The 24,361-nt window shown below is 42.6% G+C and overlaps 1 protein-coding gene across 2 annotated transcripts in view; it reads left to right on the top strand.

Moving 5' to 3' along the window:
- Window positions 1-282: 282 nt before the first annotated feature.
- The window catches only part of LOC110496698 (enhancer of filamentation 1), a 65,775-nt gene continuing 41,696 nt past the window's right edge, over window positions 283-24,361 (top strand). The window contains exon 1 of one of the 2 annotated variants that reach the window (XM_036953538.2): window positions 283-350. Coding sequence is in view for 1 of the 2 variants with exons in the window: in XM_036953537.2 (XP_036809432.1) it covers window positions 5,503-5,514 (12 nt within the window). In the remaining variant the exon portion in view is untranslated. Of the gene's footprint in view, window positions 351-5,124; window positions 5,515-24,361 lie in introns of those variants that run through there. The other variant, XM_036953537.2, reaches the window with a different exon arrangement.

Below are 24,361 nucleotides of genomic sequence, written 5' to 3'. Positions count from 1 at the left end.
GTCACCTCAGGGTTTTGAACCTGAAACCTTTTCAAATCAAATGTATTTGTCACATACACGTGGTTAGCAGATCCGACAATGCAGTAATAAAAAATAAAAAATACTGCATAGTTTCCTAGGAATGCGAAGCGAGGCGGCCACACACACACACACACACACACACACACACACGCACACACGTACACACACACACACAAGGAAGGCTTTCTTGCAAGGCTGTGTCTGCTCAGAGATGCTAACTAGGGCGTTTCTTCTCACCTCTATTCTCTTCACCACTATACTCTCTAAGACAAGACCTTAAGTCTCATCTGTGCTGTTAAACTACAACACTGCACACGCATAGAGACGGAGTAAGTCCCTTTTATATTATGTTATTCAGACAGTGTTTTCTTGGTTAGCACAATAAATATTTCACTGTAATGACAAAATAAAGATACCAACTTCTGTGAAGAACATATATTTTTTATTTAACTAGGCAAGTGAGATTAAGAACAAACTCTTATTTACAATGACAGCGGGTTAACTGCCTTGTTCAGAGGTAGATCAACAGATTTTTACCTTGTCAGCTCTGGGATTTGCTCTAGCAACGTTTATGGTTAGTGGCCCAACGTTCTAACCACTAGGCTACCTGTCGCCCCGGAGCAATTATGTCTTGATAAAAGTGAGTGGCTGTGTGTATTATTGAAGAATTAAGGGATTGTGTGATGATTCGCTTAGCAACAGCTAGACGAGGGTTGATAAAAGAGAGTGGTTCGGCAGGACATTTGTTTAGAGGGTGAGGGTAGGGTGGGGTGGGGGGTTAATAAGTGTTTTCTCATTAGATGCTGTTGGGTTCTTGATTTTACTGGGCAGGAAAAACAGTATGATCAAGGTCCATGGTGTGTCTATCAGGGGGAAAAGATAAGTTATCATGAATATTGAAGTCCCACTCAATGTCAAGACAAAAAAGGAGACGCTGGTTGAAAAAGTACCTCAGTTGTGATACTTGAATAAAAGTATAGATACCTTAATAGAAAAAAAGACTAAAGTAAAAGTTAAAGTCACCCAGTAAAATACTACTTGAGTAAAAGTTTGAAAAGTATTCGGTTTTAAATACTGGAAAAAGTGTACTGAACGTCCATACTACTTGGGGCGGCAGGGTAGCTTAGTGGTTAGAGCGTAGGACTAGTAACCGGAAGGTTGCAAGTTCATACCCCCGAGGTGACAAGGTACAAATCTGTCGTTCTGCCCCTGAACAAGGCAGTTAACCCACTGATCCTAGGCCGTCATTGAAAATAAGAATTTGTTCTTAACTAACTTGCCTGGTTAAATAAAGGTAAAAAAAAAAATACTTGAGTAAAAGCTGTACGTCATATTCCTAATATTAAGCAAATCAGACAGCACGATTTTCTTGTTTTTTTCCATTTACGGACAGCCACTACAACACACCAAACGCAGTATTTGTGTTTAGTAAGTCCGCTAGACCAGAGGCAGTAGGGATGACAACCTGTTATGTTGATAGGTGCGTGAATTGGACCATGTTGCTGTCCTGCCTGAGCATTCTAAACGTAACTAGTACTTTTTGAGTGTCAGGGAAAATGTATTGGGAGTAAAAAGCACATGTAAATAGTAAAGTACAGCTACTGATAAATAACTAGGACCGACACATTTTTGTGTCAATTTGTGATGCTCCAATTTTTTTTATTTTTTATAATTCACTGGAAATAGTTCAGAAACGTATGTTTCCCCAAAAAATGTTGATTAACAATCGTTTATTATCATAGAAACGGAAACTCCGTTGAAGCTTGAGCTTGAAAGAAGCATGAAACATACAGTAGAAACGCACTTCCTTTTTCTTCCATCTGTCGTATGAACCTCAACTGGTAAATACTCTGCTACACTTGCTCTTTCTCAAATACACGTGTGTGTGTGTGTGTGTGTGTGTGTGTGTGTGTGTGTGTGTGTGTGTGTGTGTGTGTGTGTGTGTGTGTGTGTGTGTGTGTGTGTGTGTGTGTGTGTGTGTGTGTGTGTGTGCGTGCGTGCGTGCGTGCGGTAAGATGAGTCCTTCTCATGTCTGTTGTTGTGGTAGTGACCTCTCCAGTCAAACACACGTGCGTGTGTCTATTTGTGATTTCCTGTGCCCTCCCTAATCAGTTTATGAAAGTTTACCTGACAGTGAGCCAACAGTAAAACTTCCATTGCTTAGAGGATATAACTGTTGACAAGATATAACACAAATGGAATGTTCCATGTTGGCTTGGCTAGCTCTATGATCTACAGTACATGAAGGAACCGATGACTTACATCAACTTCACCCACTCTTTATCCACACACGTCCTGCTCGCACAAGATCACTACCATGTCTACACATAATTAAACTTACTTTGGTTTCAATGCCAACGCGTTGGCCTACAGGCCCTAGGCTATGATTTAGTGGTGCAGGGTTGATGAGCTGGTTCAACGAGGTCAAGCAAAAGTAGTTCCTCCTGACCTGTCCCTGTTAATGCACCCAACTTTCTCACCAACACCTCTCACCGAATATGTAGAAGGAACATATGGATGAAGAGCTAGATTTAGAACGGAAACTATTCTCATTGTCTGGTGACCATGACTTGGTTGAGCTATAACCTTTATGTTCTGGGTTGGTTACGGCTAAATGGCGGTGTACCTGGCGTAGACAAAACATTGTAGTGGTTTGCTTTCCGGATGGTTTGCTATTTGTTTGGCGGCCGGGTATATCAACAGACCCTCTGCTACGTCAACCTACGCTTATATATGCACCAGGTACAGTGCCAGTCAAAAGCTTGGACACACCTACTCATTGCAGGGTTTTTCTTTATTTTGACTGTTTTCTACATTGTAGAATAACTATGAAATAACACATATGGAATCATGTAGTAATTGTTAAACAAATCAAAATATATTTTATATTTGAGATTCTTCAAAGTAGCCACCCTTTGCCTTGATGACAGCTTTGCACATTCTTAGCATTCTCTCAACCAGCTTCATGAGGAATTATTTTCCAACGGTCTTGAAGGAGTTCCCACATATGCTGAGCACTTGTTGGCTGCTTTTCCTTCACTCTGTGGTCCAACTCATCCCAAACCATCTTAATTGGGTTGCGGTTGGGTGATTGTGGAGGCCAGGTCATCTGATGCAGCACTAAATCAGTCTCCTTGGTCAAATAGCCATTACACAGTCTGGAGGTGTGTGTTGGGTCATTGTCCTATTGAAAAACAAATGATCGTCCCACTAAGCGCAAACCGGATGGGATGGCATATCGCTGGTAGCCATGCTGATTAAGTGTGCCTTGAATTCCACTGTTCTAATGTCCATTGCTCGTGTTTCTTGGCCCAATCACGTCTCTTCTTATTATTGGTGTCCTTTAGTAGTGCAGCAATTCGACCATGAAGGCCCAACTCACGCAGTCTCCTCTGAACAGTTGATGTTGAGATGTGTCTGTTTCTTGAACTCTGTGAAGCATTTATTTGGGCTGCAATCTGAGATGCAGTTAACTCTAATGAATTGATCCTCTACATCAGAGGTAACTCTCGGTTTTCCTTTCCTGTGATAGTCCTCATGAGAGCCAGCTTCATCTTAGCGCCTGATGGTTTTTGAGACTGCACTTGAAGAAACTTTCAAGGTTCTTGAAATTGTCCTTGTTGACTAACCTTCATGTCTTAAAGTAATGGACTGTTTCTCTTTGCTTATTTGAGCTGTTCTTGCCATAATATTGACTTGGTATTTTACCAAATAGGGCTATCTTCTGTATACCACCCCTACCTTGTCACAGCACAACTGATTGTTTCAAACGAATGAAGATGAAAATAAATTCTACAAATGAACTTTTAACAAGGCACACCTGTTAATTTAAATACATTCCAGGTGACTACCTCATGAAGCTGGTTGAGAGAATGCCAAGAGTGGGCAAAACTGTCATCAAGGCAAAGGGTGGCTACTTTGAAGAATCTCAAATATAAAATATATTTTGATTTGATTTGATTTTTTAACATGTGTTTGGTTAGTACATGATTCCATATGTGTTATTTCATAGTTTTGATGTCTTCACTATTATTCTACAATGTAGACAATAGTCAAAATAATGAAAAACCCTGCAATGAGAAGGTGTGTCCATTGTCATTGTAAACAAACACTGTATAGCCTCATAACATGGTTAAAACAATCATTTTATATGATGGGTGTTCAGTCCTTGCATCCATAGCTTTGTCTTTTCATCTGAGAGTGGTTACATTTCCCCATCCCTCAGCTTTTTACCAAAACAGACATGGGGTGACAGTTTTGTTATTGTTTCATCTGTGGATTTGCCCTTTAAATGGCTGCATATTATCAAGATGTCAAAGTGTCACCAACAAAAGGTAAACAATAGGCCTATAGAAAATGCAGAATATGGCATTAATTTTTCACATGTAAATAGCACTTTTCAGTAGTGCTCAAAACATGCCATTCCACGAGAGCTGCATTTATATTTCAACTGGAATCAATGAGCCCAATCAGTCCCCAAAGACAAAATCATTAACAACAGAGTAGGGCTGGCTACTAAATCCTTCGTTTTGGTGTCATGCTCAGGTAAAACAATTTGGCTAATCTATACTTCCATATTTCCAAGTCCTATTGTTGAAGATCAAGGGGTATAACATTTATTGGAATGACTGAAATTCTGATAGACTTAGATTTTTAATGTAAAGATATAATTTAATCGTATATGTAGTAGAAAGCGATGAGTTAGAAGAAGCCTACATAACCAACCCATAAAGTAAAAATAAACATCCATATGTGGCCAGCTATGTGAACTTTAACATTGATTTATCCTGCAATAGATGTTGTTTAATTGGTAAATATTTTTTTTGTCTTCTTCTAATGCCTCTTAAGGGGAAATTAATCTAAAAGTAACGGAATGTAATCAGATTACGTTACAGAGTTTGGGGTAATCCCAAAATTACGTTACTTGTTAAAATGATGGACAGGTAACGGATTACATTTATAAAGTAACCCAACCCTGCCTGTTTGTGATGGCTAAAATACCTTTATAGGTGCATGTACATTGTATACATACATAAGACATAAGACGTTGAGTCACAATTCACTACATTTTATAAACGCTTTCCTCCAGTGGTCCTTGTCTCTAACGTAGTCAACAGACATGGACATTTAACGTCGTAGCAGGCCGTTCATTATATGACGTCAGTTGTACTCTGCAGCGACTTGACCAATGAGTTAAGAGACATTGTAAATGAGCTGAGGCGCTCATGTAGTAAGATCATTCTCGTTCAGCGGCAACCAGATAAGTATATTGCAGAACCTGGGTGATACGCACGACTGGGTTGAAAATTATTGAAGGAAACATTCGCTTTTTTTTATTGTCGTTACCATTGACCAAATCTTGATGGCTGTTTTGATCGCAAAATAAAACGTTTCGTTGCGACATTCACATGTGTTCTTTTTGACACGACAAGCGGATATTTTACACTTCCCCGGAGTCAGAGAGAAGACGAGGCGCTCAAAATGAAGTACAAAGTAAGTGACTGTTCACAAAGTCATTGAAATGAGATCTTCAGGAATTCACTGACATGGCTGTTGTAACGGATTTATTAAATTATTGTGTGATTATAAACTGGCAAAACACCAATATTATATCTCCTTCAGACTAGACTTTATGTAGCCTAGGGCTATGTATTGGGGAAAAGTTATAACTATTTTCACCACAAATAAAAACAAGAATGAACCTGAGTTAGTTTCAGTTTAGATTGTAACAATGTTGTAACAACAGTGTTGTAGGCTAACCGCATTTGTGTAACGATGTTACCCAGGGAGACATTTAGCCCACCGCTGCCTTGGGATGTCAACGCGGGAAGAGGGTGTTCCGTGGTCTGTCAGTTCGTTCTTTGGCCTCCAGTCATAAACAGGGACATTACGATATTAATTACATTGGTTTAAAATATATTTGTCCGGTTGCTTTCTCTGTGCGTAGGCTATGCGCTCTTCCAAAGTGGGCGAAGTGGGATTTAAAGTGCTGAAGTGATGCTCGAATCGCATGCGACGCTGAATACTAGCCTACATAAGAATGCTCTCCTCTACCGATGAATTCCCTCTCCTCTTCCCAATAATTCTCTCTCCTCTTCCCAATAATTATCTCTCCTCTTCCCAATAATTCTCTCCTCTTCCCAATAATTCTCTCTCCTCTTCCCAATAATTATCTCTCCTCTTCCCAATAATTCTCTCCCCTCTTCCCAATAATTCCCTCTCCTCTTCCCAATAATTCTCTATCCTCTTCCCAATAATTCTCTCTCCTCTTCCCAATAATTCCCTCTCCTCTTCCCAATAATTATCTCTCCTCTTCCCAATAATTCCCTCTCATCTTCCCAATAATTCTCTCTCCTCTTCCCAATAATTATCTCTCCGCTTCCCAATAATTATCTCTCCGCTTCCCAATAATTCCCTCCCCTCTTCCCAATAATTATCTCTCCTCTTCCCAATAATTCCCTCTCCTCTTCCCAATAATTCCCTCTCCTCTTCCCAATAATTCCCTCTCCTCTTCCCAATAATTCTCTCTCCTCTTCCCAATAATTCTCTCTCCTCTGCCCAATAATTCCCTCTCCTCTTCCCAATAATTCTCTCTCCTCTGCCCAATAATTCTCTCTCCTCTGCCCAATAATTCTCTCTCCTCTGCCCATGGGTCGATTTATTTCGGAGTAATGAAATACTCATGCGTTGACAGTGAATGCTATACCTTCACGGGTAATAAATAATACATGATTGTATCGAATCAGGTTACTTAGTAGGAGGATATATCGGCACAGTCATTCTGCGTTATCTCTCTGTATCCCCTTGCTGTCCGTTCGACCGTGGCTGTAGCTTTGTTTGGGCAATATATTTAGTTTACACTCAAGGTCTGACGAACAAACGAGACATTCAGTGAAGTTGATTTAACCCATTCTACTCTGTGGGTGTGAGTCCTAGCACTGACTGGCCTGTTGTAACAAGTAAACCTCTTTATACATAATTGTCTCCATGACATAGCATATTCAGGGTTTTTTAAAAGCTGCTTAGATTGCATAATTGAATAGACTTCACTGTTCATGAGATCTGTAAAGAAACAGAGATTGCTCAATCAGGGCCTGGCTATGCCTCAGCATCAGCATAAAATCCTGCCTTGGGGGCATGGAGCTGTCTGTCTCTCAACTTCGAAGTCAAGAAAACCTGGCCTCTTATAGTTTCAGATCTTTCCGTCACCATTAACAAACTCTGTAAGGCATTGATTGGAGCTTATGAAAAGACCCCACTTCCTACTATGGTTTGAGGTTCAGTACTCTTCTCGATTGGAATGCTTTTGTCTACTTCACACTATCAAGGAAATGCAGGGCACTTGGCAAGAGAGCTGGTCATAAGTTCTGGAACCGACTGATGGTGCTGTTTGGAATCCTCCAAAATACTGTACTTACTGAAATAACCACCTCTGTTGTTCTTTATTGGAGTCATGTGCTTGGGTCTGAAGTCTGTGTTATCCGACCATATTAGGAATGTCAGAGCTGTCTGTCATGCAAAGCTGTGACGTAGTTTTCTGGTGTTTCGGTAGTATTAAGGGCCAATGACTTCAGTGTTAAATTACCACAATGCTGTAATACTCGGCTTGGCCTTAATCTTTGGGAAAATATCCCACATCTGGATTAGTATTAGATCGTTGGACTCTCTACTACTCTCTACTACTCCACTCCTCTCTACTACACTCTAGTACTCTCTACTACTCCACTCCTCTCTACTACTCTCTACTACTCCACTCCTCTCTACTACTCTCTACTACTCCACTCCTCTCTCCTCTCTCTACTACTCCACTCTCTACTACTCTCTATTACTCCACTCCTCTCTACTACTCTCTACTACTCCACTCTCTACTACTCTCTACTACTCCACTCCTCTCTACTACTCTCTACTACTCCACTCCTCTCTACTACTCTCTACTACTCCACTCCTCTCTCCTCTCTCTACTACTCTCTATTACTCCACTCCTCTCTACTACTCTCTACTACTCCACTCCTCTCTACTACTCTCTACTACTCCACTCCTCTCTACTACACTCTACTACTCTCTACTACTCCACTCCTCTCTAGTACACTCTAGTACTCTCTACTACTCCACTCCTCTCTACTACTCTCTACTACTCCACTCTTCTCTCTACTACTCCACTCCTCTCTCTACTACTCTCTACTACTCTCTACTACTCCACTCCTCTCTCTACTACTCCACTCCTATCTCTACTACTCCACTCCTCTCTCTACTACTCCACTCATCTCTCTACTACTCTCTAATACTCTCTACTACTCCACTCCTCTCTCTACTACTCTCTAAAACGCTCTACTACTCCACTCCTCTCGCTAGTACTCTCTACTACTCCACACCTATCTCTACTACTCAACTCCTCTCTCTACTACTCCACTCCTCTCTCTACCAATCCACTCCTCTCTCTACTACTCTCTAAAACGCTCTACTACTCCACTCCTCTCTCTACTACTCTCTAAAACGCTCTACTACTCCGCTCCTCTCTCTACTACTCTCTAAAACGCTCTAATACTCCACTCCTCTCTCTACTACTCTCTATACTCAACTCCTCTCTCTAATACTCCACTCCTCTCTCTACTACTCTCTATACTCAACTCCTCTCTCTACTACTCCTCTCCTCTCTTTACTACTCTCTACTACCCCACTCCTCTCTCTACTACTCCTCTCCTCTCTTTACTACTCTCTATACTCCACTCCTCTCTCTACTACTCCTCTCCTCTCTTTACTACTCTCTACTACCCCACTCCTCTCTCAACTACTCCACTCCTCTCTCTACTACTCCTCTCTCTACTACTCCACTCCTTTCTCTAGTACTCTACTACTCCACTCCTCTCTCTACTACTCTCTACTACTCCACTCCACTCTCTACTACTCTCTACTACCCCACTCCTCTCTCTACTACTCCACTCCTTTCTCTACTGCTCTCTACTACTCCACTCCTCTCTCTACTACTCCACTCCTTTCTCTACTACTCTCTAATATTCTCTACTACTCCACTCCACTCTCTACTACTCCACTCCTTTCTCTACTACTCTCTACTACTCCACTCCTCTCTCTACTACCCCACTCTTCTCTCAACTACTCCACTCCTCTCTCTACTACTCCACTCCTCTCTCTACAACTCCACCCCTCTCTCTACTACTCCACTCCTCTCTCTACTACTCCACTCCTTTCTCTAGTACTCTACTGCTCCACTCCTCTCTCTACTACTCTCTACTACTCCACTCCACTCTCTACTACTCTCTACTACCCCACTCCTCTCTACTACTCCACTCCTTTCTCTACTGCTCTCTACTACTCCACTCCTCTCTCTACTACTCCACTCCTTTCTCTACTACTCTCTAATATTCTCTACTACTCCACTCTCTACTACTCCACTCCTTTCTCTACTACTCTCTACTACTCCACTCCTCTCTCTACTATCCCACTCTTCTCTCAACTACTCCACTCTTCTCTCTACTACTCCACTCCTTTCTCTAGTACTCTCTACTGCTCCATCTGTCTCTCTACTACTCCACTCCACAATCTACTACTCTCTACTACTCCACTCCTCTCTCTACTACTCTCTTCTACTTTCTACTACTCCACTCCACTCTCTACTACTCTCTACTACTCCACTCCACAATCTACTACTCTCTACTACTCCACTCCTCTCTCTACTACTCTCTTCTACTTTCTAATACTCCATTCCACTCTCTACTACTCTCTACTACTCTCTACTACTCCACTCCACACTCTACTACTCTCTACTACTCCACTCCTCTCTCTACTACTCTCTACTACTCCACTCCACTCTCTTCTACTCTCTACTACTCCACTCCACTCTCTACTACTCCACTCCACTCTCTACTACTCCACTCCACTCTCTACTACTCTCTACTGCCCCACTCCTCTCTCTACTACTCCACTCCTCTCTCAACTACTCCACTCCTTTCTCTACTACTCTCTACTACTTCACTCCTCTCTCTACTACTCCACTCCTTTCTCTACTACTCTCTAATACTCTCTACTACTCCACTCTACTCTCTGCTACTCCACTCCTTTCTCTACTACTCTCTACTACCCCACTCTTCTCTCAACTACTCCACTCCTCTCTCTACTACTCCACACCTTTCTCTACTACTCTCTACTACCCCACTCTTCTCTCAACTACTCCACTCCTCTCTCTACTACTCTACTCCTCTCTCTACTACTCCACTCCTCTCTCTACTACTCCACTCCTTTCTCTAGTACTCTCTACTACTCCACTCCTCTCTCTACTACTCTCTTCTACTCTCTACTACTCCACTCCTCTCTCTACTACTCTCTACTACTCTCTACTACTCCACTCCACTCTCTACTACTCTCTACTACTCCACTCCACTCTCTACTACTCTCTACTACTCCACTCCACTCTCTACTACTCTCTACTACCCCACTCCTCTCTCTACTACTTCACTCCTCTCTCTACTACTCCACTCCTTTCTCTACTACTCTCTAATACTCTCTACTACTCCACTCCACTCTATACTACTCCACTCCTTCCTCTACTACTCTCTACTACTCCACTCCTCTCTCTACTCCTCCACCCCTCTCTCTACTACTCCTCTTCTCTCTCCACTACTCTCTACTACTCTCTACTCTGCCATGTTTGTCTGAGAGGGCTTAGCAATAGCACAGACACCACCACACCATTCAATCTGTGATAACCTATCTTAATTATGCAACGGAACAAAGAAAGGGAAGGTTGGATGTATGCTAGGCTGGGATAGGTCTGGCAGTCAGGGACCTGACCTCTGGATACACTTCACAGGTTGAGTCCCAAATGCCACCCTATGTAGTGCACTACTTTTTTACCAGGGTCCATTAGCCTGTGGTCAAAAGTAGTCCACTATATAGATTAAATGACACACTAATAGCTATCTTCTGTCTGTTCCCGAGTCAGCCATTCTGGTTGACAGTTTACAGCCTTTATCTTCTGACATAGCCCAGTTTAATCCAGTTAAATATTGACAGGAAGTTTTCTGTCCCTTCTATCAGATGCTCTTCCTCTTACTGGAGGTGAATTATTCATAGCGCTGAAGTGTTAAGTATTAAATTCCTCCTGGATTGTTTATGTTTTGCCCTGGGAACACTGAATGCGTACCAAATGACAAACTATTCCCTGGCCTATATAGTCCACTACTTTTCTCAAACCACCCGGGTCAGATGAAATGGACTCGCTGGCTGCCTGCCGGACTGTCTGGGGTTCACAGATTCATAACACTGGACTGTCTGGAGTTCACAGATTCATAACACTGGACTGTCTGGGGTTCACAGATTCATAACACTGGACTGTCTGGGGTTCACAGATTCATAACACTGAAACAGGGAGGAGGGAGGGAGGGAGAGAGGGAGGGAGAGAGGGAGAGAGAGAGAGAGTAGGGGGGGGCGAGAGAGGGAGAGAGAGAGAGAGGGGGGGCGAGAGGGGGAGAGAGAGAGGGGGGGGCGAGAGAGAGAGTGGGCGAGGGGGGTGGCGAGAGAGAGAATATCCTGGGGGAGAATGTAAAAGACAGCAGAGGGATAAGATAGGTCATAAGGGGTCATACACTACTCATAAAACAAATGTAGAACTGTTATTATTCAGAAACATACCGTCACATACCACCAGACCATCAAGAAATGAGAAAAATATTGTGATGTGTATATTTTGGTCGTAATGGCTCAGTCCTACAAACCCATGGTAGTCCAACATCCACCCCCTTTAAGATGGTTCTTTTGAGACTAACAGTACTTAAACCGTGGTAGAAATGGCTCAACTACCACAGTGAAGAGTGATTAGGTGAACCGAACTTCTTCTTCTGTGGTGTGTTTTCTCTCTTTCTTCTTCTGGGGTGTGTTTTCTCTCTTTCTTCTTCTGGGGTGTGTTTTCTCTCTTTCTTCTTCTGTGGTGTGTTTTCTCTCTTTCTTCTTCTGGGGTGTGTTTTCTCTCTTTCTTCTTCTGGGGTGTGTTTTCTCTCTTTCTTCTTCTGGGGTGTGTTTTCTCTCTTTCTTCTTCTGTGGTGTGTTTTCTCTCTTTCTTCTTCTGGGGTGTGTTTTCTCTCTTTCTTCTTCTGTGGTGTGTTTTCTCTCTTTCTTCTTCTGGGGTGTGTTTTCTCTCTTTCTTCTTCTGTGGTGTGTTTTCTCTCTTTCTTCTTCTGGGGTGTGTTTTCTCTCTTCTTCTGGGGTGTGTTTTCTCTCTTTCTTCTTCTGGGGTGTGTTTTCTCTCTTTCTTCTTCTGGGGTGTGTTTTCTCTCTTTCTTCTTCTGTGGTGTGTTTTCTCTCTTTCTTCTTCTGGGGTGTGTTTTCTCTCTTTCTTCTTCTGGGGTGTGTTTTCTCTCTTTCTTCTTCTGTGGTGTGTTTTCTCTCTTTCTTCTTCTGGGGTGTGTTTTCTCTCTTTCTTGTGGGCTCAGGTGCCAGGCAGTGGTCCAAAGAGAATGGGGGCGGAGGAGAGAGTGAATACATTGTTCTGCAAGCCAGTGATTGAGGACAGAGGAGGGGGGGTTTCTAATACTGAAAGAGAAAGAAACTGAAAGAAATAGGAAGTGGGGTAGGCGGAGCGAGGGGAAATAGAGCTGGGTGTGTGAGGTGGGGGTGGGGTGGTTGAGTCCAGGAGCTCCCCATGACTAAAACCCTCCTGGAGGAATGTGTATGGAGAGGTTAGTCAGAAGATGCACTTGATTGTTTCAAGGTTTCCCCTTCTCATTGGCTACGAGAGTTTACCCCAGCTACGGGGCCCACCAAGAGTTCACAGTGTGTGTGTGTGTGTGTGTGTGTGTGTGTGTGTGTGTGTGGCATTGCTCAGAAAGAGCACTTCTCCGTGCAGGCATTTGTATTCTCCAGGAGAAGAACAGGGTTGATTCATGGAGCAGATTTCAGCCATCGTTGAACTATACAATCCTCTCCTTTGTTGCAAGGCCTTTCTCCCACAAATCAACCTTTAACTGAGGGAGCCTGTACCTGTGTAATCACAAAGACATTGTTATGCAGGTACATTGGTATGACACGACCATTGCATCTCAATGTTCTTACTTTCAATATCAAATCATTCTTAGTCCTTTCAATATAGAACCCCACAAAACAGACTCGCTACGTTGTTTTCATGAGCTGGTGAAAAGTTTGGGAGACATTTTAGAGTGTAGTTTGCTCGTACGCTTGCATAAGTGTTTGTGTGTGTGTGTGTGTGTGTGTACTCAGTTTCTCTACACCTCTCTGGAGATATTTCTGAATTCTCCCTCTTGTTGCCCCCACTTCACCCCCCCCCCCTTCCCCCGGTCAACAAAATGTTCCACTGTGAACAGCGTGAAGAGCACATTCCCCTGCTATGAATGAACAAAGGTTCCCCACCCCCTGCTGTGGGGAGAGGCAGAATGCATTATGGGCCGCGGCGCCTGAGAGTTCTCTGCCTTACATCAATAACAATACAAAACCAATAATTTCCATGTTTAACCTTAGGAGGAAATCAATCAAACTGATCCTAGATCACTCTGAGATGGTTGGGAATATGGGCCTAGGTCAAAAGTTGTTCACCGTCTAGGGAATAGGGTGCCATTTGGGATTCCGTCCTGATGTCAAACTAAAAGAACCTTGACAGCTGAGAACATGGTGGTCCAGCCAAGAAGTCCCCATGCTGCTAAGGCATTCTCAAGCTCAGCTTTCACAACAAATTGCCTTGTATGCAAGCAGCTACTGTGCGTTTAGTGCCTGGGAGAGTCAGTGTGGGTGTCTGTGTTAGAGTGAGTATATAGCAGTGTCTACGTTAGTTGCTATTTTGTAAGCCGGCAAATATCTTGTTTTATAATGTCACTCTTTGTGGAGTAAATACTCTTATTTTTTTCCCCAAAGTGGTCCGTTTATGAATTAAAGATACTACGATGGAGGACGTTTTATATTTTTGTGTTCGGGCAGAACCTCTTAGTGGAGCGTGAAATTGAGAGGACAGTGTGAAGCGAATCTGGTGTGTTTCTATGTAAAGCCATGAAATGTGTTCCTGTAGAGATACCGTAAACACATCGTACATCTCGGCCAATAGCTTTGACGGATTATGTCCCCAAGGGTTACTAGGTTACATCCCCCCCCCCCCCCCCCCCCCCTGGCATCTTTTACGCCCCTTATTCCTCTTAATAGAACCCCCTTCTTCCCCAGAGCTGAGACCTCTTTATCTTTGATCCCATGAATACCGTTACATTAGTTGAGAGTCAAAAGTCTTCTGGCCTGGCTTTTAGGTATGTCAAGGACTGTATTACACAATACACTACTATACCGAACCCTTTTGGAGAAGGCTATTCAATACACTACTATACTGAGTCCTTTTGGAGAAGGCTATTCAATACACTACTATACTGAGCCTTTTTGGAGAAGGCTATTCAATATACTACTATACTGAGCCCTTTTGGAGAAGGCTATTCAATACGCTACTATACTGAGCCCTTTTGGAGAAGGCTATTCAATACACTACTATACTGAGCCCTTTTGGAGAAGGCTATTCAATACACTACTATACTGAGTCCTTTTGGAGAAGGCTTTTCAATACACTACTATACTGAGCCCTTTTGGAGAAGGCTTTTCAATACACTACTATACTGAGCCCTTTTGGAGAAGGCTATTCAATACACTACTATACTGAACCCTTTTGGAGAAGGCTATTCAATACACTACTATACTGAGCCCTTTTGGAGAAGGCTTTTCAATACACTACTATACTGAACCCTTTTGGAGAAGGCTATTCAATACACTACTATACTGAGTCCTTTTGGAGAAGGCTTTTCAATACACTACTATACTGAACCCTTTTGGAGAAGGCTATTCAATACACTACTATACTGAGCCCTTTTGGAGAAGGCTATTCAATACACTACTATACTGAGTCCTTTTGGAGAAGGCTATTCAATACACTACTATACTGAGCCTTTTTGGAGAAGGCTATTCAATACACTACTATACTGAACCCCTTTGGAGAAGGCTATTCAATACACTACTATACTGAGCCCTTTTGGAGAAGGCTATTCAATACACTACTATACTGAGTCCTTTTGGAGAAGGCTATTCAATACACTACTATACTGAGCCTTTTTGGAGAAGGCTATTCAATACACTACTATACTGAGCCCTTTTGGAGAAGGCTATTCAATACACTACTATACTGAGCCCTTTTGGAGAAGGCTATTCAATACACTACTATACTGAGCCCTTTTGGAGAAGGCTATTCAATACACTACTATACTGAGCCCTTTTGGAGAAGGCTATTCAATACACTACTATACTGAGCCCTTTTGGAGAAGGCTATTCAATACACTACTATACTGAACCCTTTTGGAGAAGGCTATTCAATACACTACTATACTCAGCCCTTTTGGAGAAGGCTATTCAATACACTACTATACTGAGTCCTTTTGGAGAAGGCTTTTCAATACACTACTATACTGAGCCCTTTTGGAGAAGGCTATTCAATACACTACTATACTGAACCCTTTTGGAGAAGGCTATTCAATACACTACTATACTGAGCCCTTTTGGAGAAGGCTATTCAATACACTACTATACTGAGCCCTTTTGGAGAAGGCTATTCAATACACTACTATACTGAGTCCTTTTGGAGAAGGCTATTCAATACACTACTATACTGAGCCCTTTTGGAGAAGGCTATTCAATACACTACTATACTGAGCCCTTTTGGAGAAGGCTATTCAATACACTACTATACTGAGCCCTTTTGGAGAAGGCTATTCAATACACTACTATACTGAACCCTTTTGGAGAAGGCTATTCAATACACTACTATACTGAGCCCTTTTGGAGAAGGCTATTCAATACACTACTATACTGAACCCTTTTGGAGAAGGCTATTCAATACACTACTATACTGAACCCTTTTGGAGAAGGCTATTCAATACACTACTATACTGAGTCCTTTTGGAGAAGGCTATTCAATACACTACTATACTGAGCCCTTTTGGAGAAGGCTATTCAATACACTACTATACTGAGCCCTTTTGGAGAAGGCTATTCAATACACTACTATACTGAACCCTTTTGGAGAAGGCTATTCAATACACTACTATACTGAACCCTTTTGGAGAAGGCTATTCAATACACTACTATACTGAGTCCTTTTGGAGAAGGCTATTCAATACACTACTATACTGAGTCCTTTTGGAGAAGGCTATTCAATACACTACTATACTGAACCCTTTTGGAGAAGGCTATTCAATACACTACTATACTGAACCCTTTTGGAGAAGGCTATTCAATACACTACTATACTGAGTCCTTTTGGAGAAGGCTATTCAATACACTACTATACTGAACCCTTTTGGAGAAGGCTATTCAATACACTACTATACTGAACCCTTTTGGAGAAGGCTATTCAATACACTACTATACTGAGCCCTTTTGGAGAAGGCTATTCAATACACTACTATACTGAACCCTTTTGGAGAAGGCTATTCAATACACTACTATACTGAGCCCTTTTGGAGAAGGCTATTCAATACACTACTATACTGAACCCTTTTGGAGAAGGCTATTCAATACACTACTATACTGAGTCCTTTTGGAGAAGGCTATTCAATACACTACTATACTGAGCCCTTTTGGAGAAGGCTATTCAATACACTACTATACTGAGCCCTTTTGGAGAAGGCTATTCAATACACTACTATACTGAGCCCTTTTGGAGAAGGCTATTCAATACACTACTATACTGAACCCTTTTGGAGAAGGCTATTCAATACACTACTATACTGAGCCCTTTTGGAGAAGGCTATTCAATACACTACTATACTGAACCCTTTTGGAGAAGGCTATTCAATACACTACTATACTGAACCCTTTTGGAGAAGGCTATTCAATACACTACTATACTGAGTCCTTTTGGAGAAGGCTATTCAATACACTACTATACTGAGCCCTTTTGGAGAAGGCTATTCAATACACTACTATACTGAGCCCTTTTGGAGAAGGCTATTCAATACACTACTATACTGAACCCTTTTGGAGAAGGCTATTCAATACACTACTATACTGAACCCTTTTGGAGAAGGCTATTCAATACACTACTATACTGAGTCCTTTTGGAGAAGGCTATTCAATACACTACTATACTGAGTCCTTTTGGAGAAGGCTATTCAATACACTACTATACTGAACCCTTTTGGAGAAGGCTATTCAATACACTACTATACTGAACCCTTTTGGAGAAGGCTATTCAATACACTACTATACTGAACCCCTTTGGAGAAGGCTATTCAATACACTACTATACTGAGTCCTTTTGGAGAAGGCTATTCAATACACTACTATACTGAACCCTTTTGGAGAAGGCTATTCAATACACTACTATACTGAACCCTTTTGGAGAAGGCTATTCAATACACTACTATACTGAGTCCTTTTGGAGAAGGCTATTCAATACACTACTATACTGAGCCCTTTTGGAGAAGGCTATTCAATACACTACTATACTGAGTCCTTTTGGAGAAGGCTATTCAATACACTACTATACTGAGCCCTTTTGGAGAAGGCTATTCAATACACTACTATACTGAGCCCTTTTGGAGAAGGCTATTCAATACACAATTCAAATAATATACCCGTGTGTAGCTGTGTTATCTGTGTTCTTTTCTGTGGTAGAGGGTTTCAGTTGTCTACGTGGCCAGACAGAGATAAATCAGGCTAGAGTCTGAGTGTGTAAACAGGAACTGCTTCAGGCTAAGGAGGAATGGGGTGGAAATGGAGAGGAGTGAGGTGGACATCATGTCATCAATGTGACAATAAAACTAACAAACTGAGGGCTGACCCAAGGGTGCGGAAGACATGTGTTTTACGTAATGGGCTTGGAGACGGTCAGACTGTACTCTGTGATTGGGGTCAATGAAGGTCTTTAGATGTTGTGCTATCTGACATTCTGACCTGCCCACAATTTAAAGCTTTCATCTAGACTTTTACTGCTAGTCTTCGTTGAAAGTTGGTTTGGTGGAAGTTGGTGAGGGTGGAATACCTAACCAACACAGTAGACACAAGAGAGGAGAGTCTCAAATGGGAAGGGTTCTATCAACAATATTAGATTTGACTTTTGATATGTGAAATGATCACATGTAAGACTGAAATCGATGACACGTCTGTTCTGAAACCCAACACACAGGGTGGAAGGTACGGGGCTGTTTTGACTGAGCACATCAGTTTGGTGCTCGCCTACATCTTGTGGAAATGTCACGGTGAAGCTTAGCGCGCGCGCGTGTGTGGTTTGTACCAACATGCATTGCAGTTAGACACTACATTGCACATCGTATCCTGTTGAAGTTACAGTTGCCATGGCGTCACTGTTTACCGGAAGATTTCGGTGATACTATCAATGTGTCCCTGTGTGTAGCGGAATATAGTGAATCATGGATGAGAGGCGGGAAGGTGGGTGACAACGAGCTACCCTTATATTTATATACCATTTCCCCTATGTATTTGACTGCTGGGGAGCAAGGAGATCCCCAGCTCTGCTAAAACCATTGACAACTATGTGCTGTTTTCAAGGGATTGTTAAATAAATGTTCAAACTAATTTGGTTTTAATATCATCTCTTGAAGAGCATCGTGGGAACTACACCGTTCCTATTATTTCACATTTCGCTCTGTCATCAGAGTTGTACAGCAACCAGTAAACATCAATTGATCATGTATTTGTGAGGGTAGCCAGATCCATTTGGCATGTAGCTAGCTAGCTAAGCAACAAACAAAAAACGTGTTATTTCACTTCCTTCATCAGAGATTAGGCTTTTGGAAAGAGCTTGACATCGTCCTGGTAAAGTTGTCAGTCGAACTAGTGTCACTACTACAGATGGAAAGCAAATCAAACAATATCTGGGTACATAGCCATCTGGTTTATTCCCTGAAAGCTTGTTATCCAGCTATATTGACATGATCTGTTATTAGGCTACCCTCACGTATTTGAAATGACATAATCAATTGATGTTAAGCCTACTGATCATGAGAAGTATGCAGTTAGGCCTAGCCCGCTTGCTGTAGGCCTATAACTCTGATGACAGAGCTAAATGTACATTGTTGTTTTGTATGGAATAGTCTGACATTCGTAGTTCTGACTCTGCTCTTCAAGAGGTGATGATATCTGACCCACAAGTGTTTTTATTATTTTTTACAAATCCCTTGAAAACGGTACGCAGTTGTCAATGGTTTTAAAGGCGCTGCGGGTCTCCATGCCCATCCAGAAGGCAAATAGAACGATCTGGATCTTACTGTGGTCTTTTATTGATAACGACTTGTGCACAAAATGTATTTAGAGAGCCATCTTTACCACAGTTTGGCTATTGGTTAATCCGTTTCACTTTTGCTTTCCAGCAGAATGTGATCAAAATGACTATTGACTTGAGTTTGTCAGTGACGTTAGCTTCAGCATGGAGTGTGTTATTATGGACTATCTAAATACTGGCTGTACTGTAGTCTGTAGCTGGACTGTAGTGTTGATTTACTACTGTACTGTAGTCTGTAGCTGGACTGTAGTGTTGATTTACTACTGTACTGTAGTCTGTAGCTGGACTGTAGTGTTGATTTACTACTGTACTGTAGTCTGTAGCTGGACTGTAGTGTTGATTTACTACTGTACTGTAGTCTGTAGCTGGACTGTAGTGTTGATTTACTACTGTACTGTAGTCTGTAGCTGGACTGTAGTGTTGATTTACTACTGTACTGTAGTCTGTAGCTGGACTGTAGTGTTGATTTACTACTGTACTGTAGTCTGTAACTGGACTGTAGCGTTGATTTACTACTGTACTGTAGTCTGTAGCTGGACTGTAGTCTGTATACACATGGCATCATAAACTGCAAGGGGATAGAAAATGTGGCATGCTATAATAGATTGTTGCTAATGCCTCCTTACAGACTGGTACTAGGCTACTTTAGACATGGAAAAGTCGACGTTGTGACGTGGTATAGGCCTTACTGGCATTGGGAGAATTGGAGAAACTCAGGACATGGGGTTTCACCCAGTCTGTAATTATGTTATTACATTCACATTGGCCAGCATTTAAAAGGCCTTGGTAATCATAGGATCAGCAGTGTTTTAAAGGTCTTAGTAATCAGTGGATCGGCAGTGTTTTAAAGGCCTTAGTAATCAGAGGATCAGCAGTGTTTTAAAGGCCTTAGTAATCAGAGGATCAGCAGTGTTTTAAAGGTCTTAGTAATCAGAGGATCAGCAGTGTTTTAAAGGCCTTAGTAATCAGAGGATCAGCAGTGTTTTAAAGGTCTTAGTAATCAGTGGATCGGCAGTGTTTTAAAGGTCTTAGTAATCAGAGGATCAGCAGTGTTTTAAAGGTCTTAGTAATCAGAGGATCAGCAGTGTTTTAAAGGTCTTAGTAATCAGAGGATCAGCAGTGTTTTAAAGGTCTTAGTAATCAGAGGATCAGCAGTGTTTTAAAGGTCTTAGTAATCAGAGGATCAGCAGTGTTTTAAAGGTCTTAGTAATCAGAGGATCAGCAGTGTTTTAAAGGTCTTAGTAATCAGAGGATCAGCAGTGTTTTAAAGGTCTTAGTAATCAGAGGATCAGCAGTGTTTTAAAGGCCTTAGTAATCAGAGGATCAGCAGTGTTTTAAAGGCCTTAGTAGTCAGAGGATCGGCAGCAATCTCTAGGCTAGATCCACATTAAGAAATGTACCCTGAGCTCTGATCTTCCTCACGGCCAATTAATTCGCGCTGCGTCCCATTTGGCACCCATATATACTACAAAAGTAGTGCACTATATAGGGAATAGGGTGCCATTTGGCTGTGATGCTCAGCAACACTCAGAGGTACAGAACAGCCTCAGCAGGCTAGCAACACTCAGAAGAACAGAACAGCCTCAGCTTTAGCAGGCTAGCAGCACACAGGGTAACAGAACAGAACTGCCTTAGCTTTAGCAGGCTAGCAGCACACAGGGTTACAGAATAGAACTGCCTCAGCTTTAGCAGGCTAGCAGCACACAGGGTAACAGAACAGAACTGCTTTAGCTTTAGCAGGCTAGCAGCACACAGGGTAACAGAACAAAACTGCCTCAGCTTTAGTAGGCTAGCAGCACACAGGGTAACAGAACATAACTGCCTTAGCTTTAGCAGGCTAGAAGCACACAGGGTAACAGAACAGAACTGTCTTAGCTTTAGCAGGCTAGCAGCACACAGGGCAACAGAACAGAACTGCCTTAGCTTTAGCAAGCTTGCAGCACTCAGAAGAACAGAATAAAACAGCCTCAGCATGAGGCTACACTCAGAGGAAGAGAACAGAACAACTTCAGCATGAGGCTATACTCAGAGGAACATAACAGAATAGCCTCAGCATGAGGCTACACTCAGAGGAAGAGAACAGAACAACCTCAGCATGAGGCTATAATCAGAGAAACATAACAGAATAGCCTCAGCATGAGGCTACACTCAGAGGAACAGAACAGAACAGAACACTCAGAGGAACAGACCATTCAGAGGAACAGAACAGAACACTCAGAGGAACAGAACACCCAGAGGAACAGAACAGAACACTCAGAGGAACAGAACACCCAGAGGAACAGAACAAAACACTCAGAGGAACAGAACACCCAGAGGAACAGAACACCCAGAGGAACAGAACAAAACACTCAGAGGAACAGAACACCCAGAGGAACAGAACACCCAGAGGAACAGAACACTCAGAGGAACAGAACACCCAGAGGAACAGAACACCCAGAGGAACAGAACAGAACACTCAGAGGAACAGAACACCCAGAGGAACAGAACAAAACACTCAGAGGAACAGAACAATCAGAGGAACAGAACAGAACACTTAGAGGAACAGAACAGAACACTCAGGGGAACAGAACACCCAGAGGAACAGAACACTCAGAGGAACATAACAGAACACTCAGAGGAACAGAACACTCAGAAGAACAGAACAGAGGAACATAACACTCAGAGGAACAGAACACGCAGAGGAACAGAACACTCAGAGGAACAGAACATAACTGAGGAACAGAACAGAACAGAGGAACAGAACACTCAGAGGAACAGAACAGAGGAACAGAACACTCAGAGGAACAGAACAGAGGAACAGAACACTCAGAGGAACAGAACAGAACAGAGGAACAGAACACTCAGAGGAACAGAACAGAACAGAATAGAGGAATTGAACACTCAGATGAACAGAACAGAGGAACAGAAGAGAGGAAGAGAACACTCAGAGGAGCAGAACAGAACAGAGGAACAGAGCAGAACAGAGGACCAGAGCAGAACAGAGGAACAGAACACTCAGAGGAACAGAACACTCAGAGGAACAGAACACTCAGAGGAACAGGACACTCAGAGGAACAGAACACTCACAGGAACATAACAGAACAGAGGAACAGAACACTCAGAAGAACAGAACAGAGGAACAAAACACTCAGAGGAACATAACAGAACACTCAGAGGAACAGAACACTCAGAAGAACAGAACAGAGGAACAGAACACTCAGAGGAACAGAACACTCAGAAGAACAGAACAGAGGAACAGAACACTCAGAGGAACATAACACACAGAGGAACAGAGCAGAACAGAGGAACAGAACATAACTGAGGAACAGAACAGAACAGAGGAACAGAACACTCAGAGGAACAGAACAGAGAAACAGAACACTCAGAGGAACAGAACAGAGGAACAGAACACTCAGAGGAACAGAACAGAGGAACAGAACACTCAGAGGAACAGAACACTCAGAGGAACAGAACAGAGGAACAGAACAGAACAGAATAGAGGAACAGAACACTCAGATGAACAGAACAGAGGAACAGAAGAGAGGAAGAGAACACTCAGAGGAACAGAACACTCAGAGGAACAGAACAGTACAGAGGAACAGAACACTCAGAGGAACAGAACAGAACACTCAGAGGAACAGAACACTAAGAGGAACAGAACACTCAGGGGGAATAGAACAGAGGAACAGAACACTCAGAGGAACAGAACAGAACAGAGGAACAGAACACTCAGAGGAATAGAACACTCAGAGGAACAGAACAGAGGAACAGAACAGAGGAACAGAACACTCAGAGGAACAGAACAGAGGAACAGAACACTCATAGGAACAGAACAGAGGAACAGAACAGAACAGAGGAACAGAACACTCAGAGGAACTGAACACTCAGAGGAACAGAACGAACAGAACAGAACAGAGGAACAGAACAGAACAGAGAAACAGAACACTCAGAGGAACAGGCCGTTCAAAGTCGTCAGGTTCTCATTTCCACCATCATTACTATAATTATTTTCTATATTTACCTACAGTATGGTGAAATGAGGCCAAATGAGGTGTGCTGGTTCACCATTTCTTATGCAGTATGCACCACCATCACCCCCGGGGCAGGTGTTAAAGATGGGCTGGCCCTAATTTTCACACCAGCCCATTGCGGGGTACCACATCTGCAGAGGGGGAGGGGGGGGGGGGGGGGGGCTTGGGAGCGGTTTAAATCCTTGTCTCCTTAATTGCAGCTAGGGCTACTACTCTCTCCCGTTGCCTAGGGACATGTTGGCTGAAGCAGAGGGGGAATTTGGACCGTCGTATTTGTGAGCTCATTTACCCAAAGCACCTTCATTAGGCTGATGTGTACTCTGGAGGCAGAGCCAAAGCCACCCAGTGAGCCCTTCCTGAATACTGACTGACTTGGAGCTGGGAGGGAAGGTGGGGCCCCATTCAGTGGTAACATTACGTAAAGGCTTTTTATTTTCAGGTTGGTCAGCAACTAAGCATACGTGTTCCCACAAACAAATGAGTGAACTGTTATTTGTGCTTCGGCGAGACCCTGTTGATACCCCTGTTGATATAGAAGTGTCTGAGTCATGAAACTCCCCAGAGTGGGTGGAGGGGTGGTAGGTCTAAGTTAAGGGAATGAAAGGGGGTAAACGGCTGCATATACATGTATCTGTGTATGTTCCAGCCTCCAGGTGTGGGTCTGGACAGTTCAACGCTGCACTATTCCACACGTCCAATGACAACAGCATATGAGACCAAGACTATATATCACTAGCCAGACGTCTCCCAGCCGTGGACAGAGAGACGTGAGACACATCTCCAACTAGGTCATGTGTGAATCAGAGTTTTCTTTCTCTTCAATCATTAGCCTACGTGTCTGGAGACACACAAACTGTTTATGTGTTCAATTCTTATCTTAAAACTATTGTCTAACTACTAGTGCTAGATTAGTACTCCATGTTATCAGTTTGTGATGAAGCTATCTACCAAGCGACAGACACAGTGAGTCAACATACTGAAGAATGTTTTGTTGTAGATACCTGGAAGGGAATCCTGGGTGGATCATTACCACTGTCTCCCT

This window comes from Oncorhynchus mykiss, chromosome 18 (assembly GCF_057628025.1).
Source record: "Oncorhynchus mykiss isolate SJ-2025 chromosome 18, ASM5762802v1, whole genome shotgun sequence".
In the NCBI taxonomy this organism is placed as follows: Eukaryota; Metazoa; Chordata; class Actinopteri; order Salmoniformes; family Salmonidae; genus Oncorhynchus; species Oncorhynchus mykiss.
The sequence above is the reverse complement of the archived record's forward strand: the minus strand, read 5'-3'. Positions and strand labels throughout refer to the sequence as shown.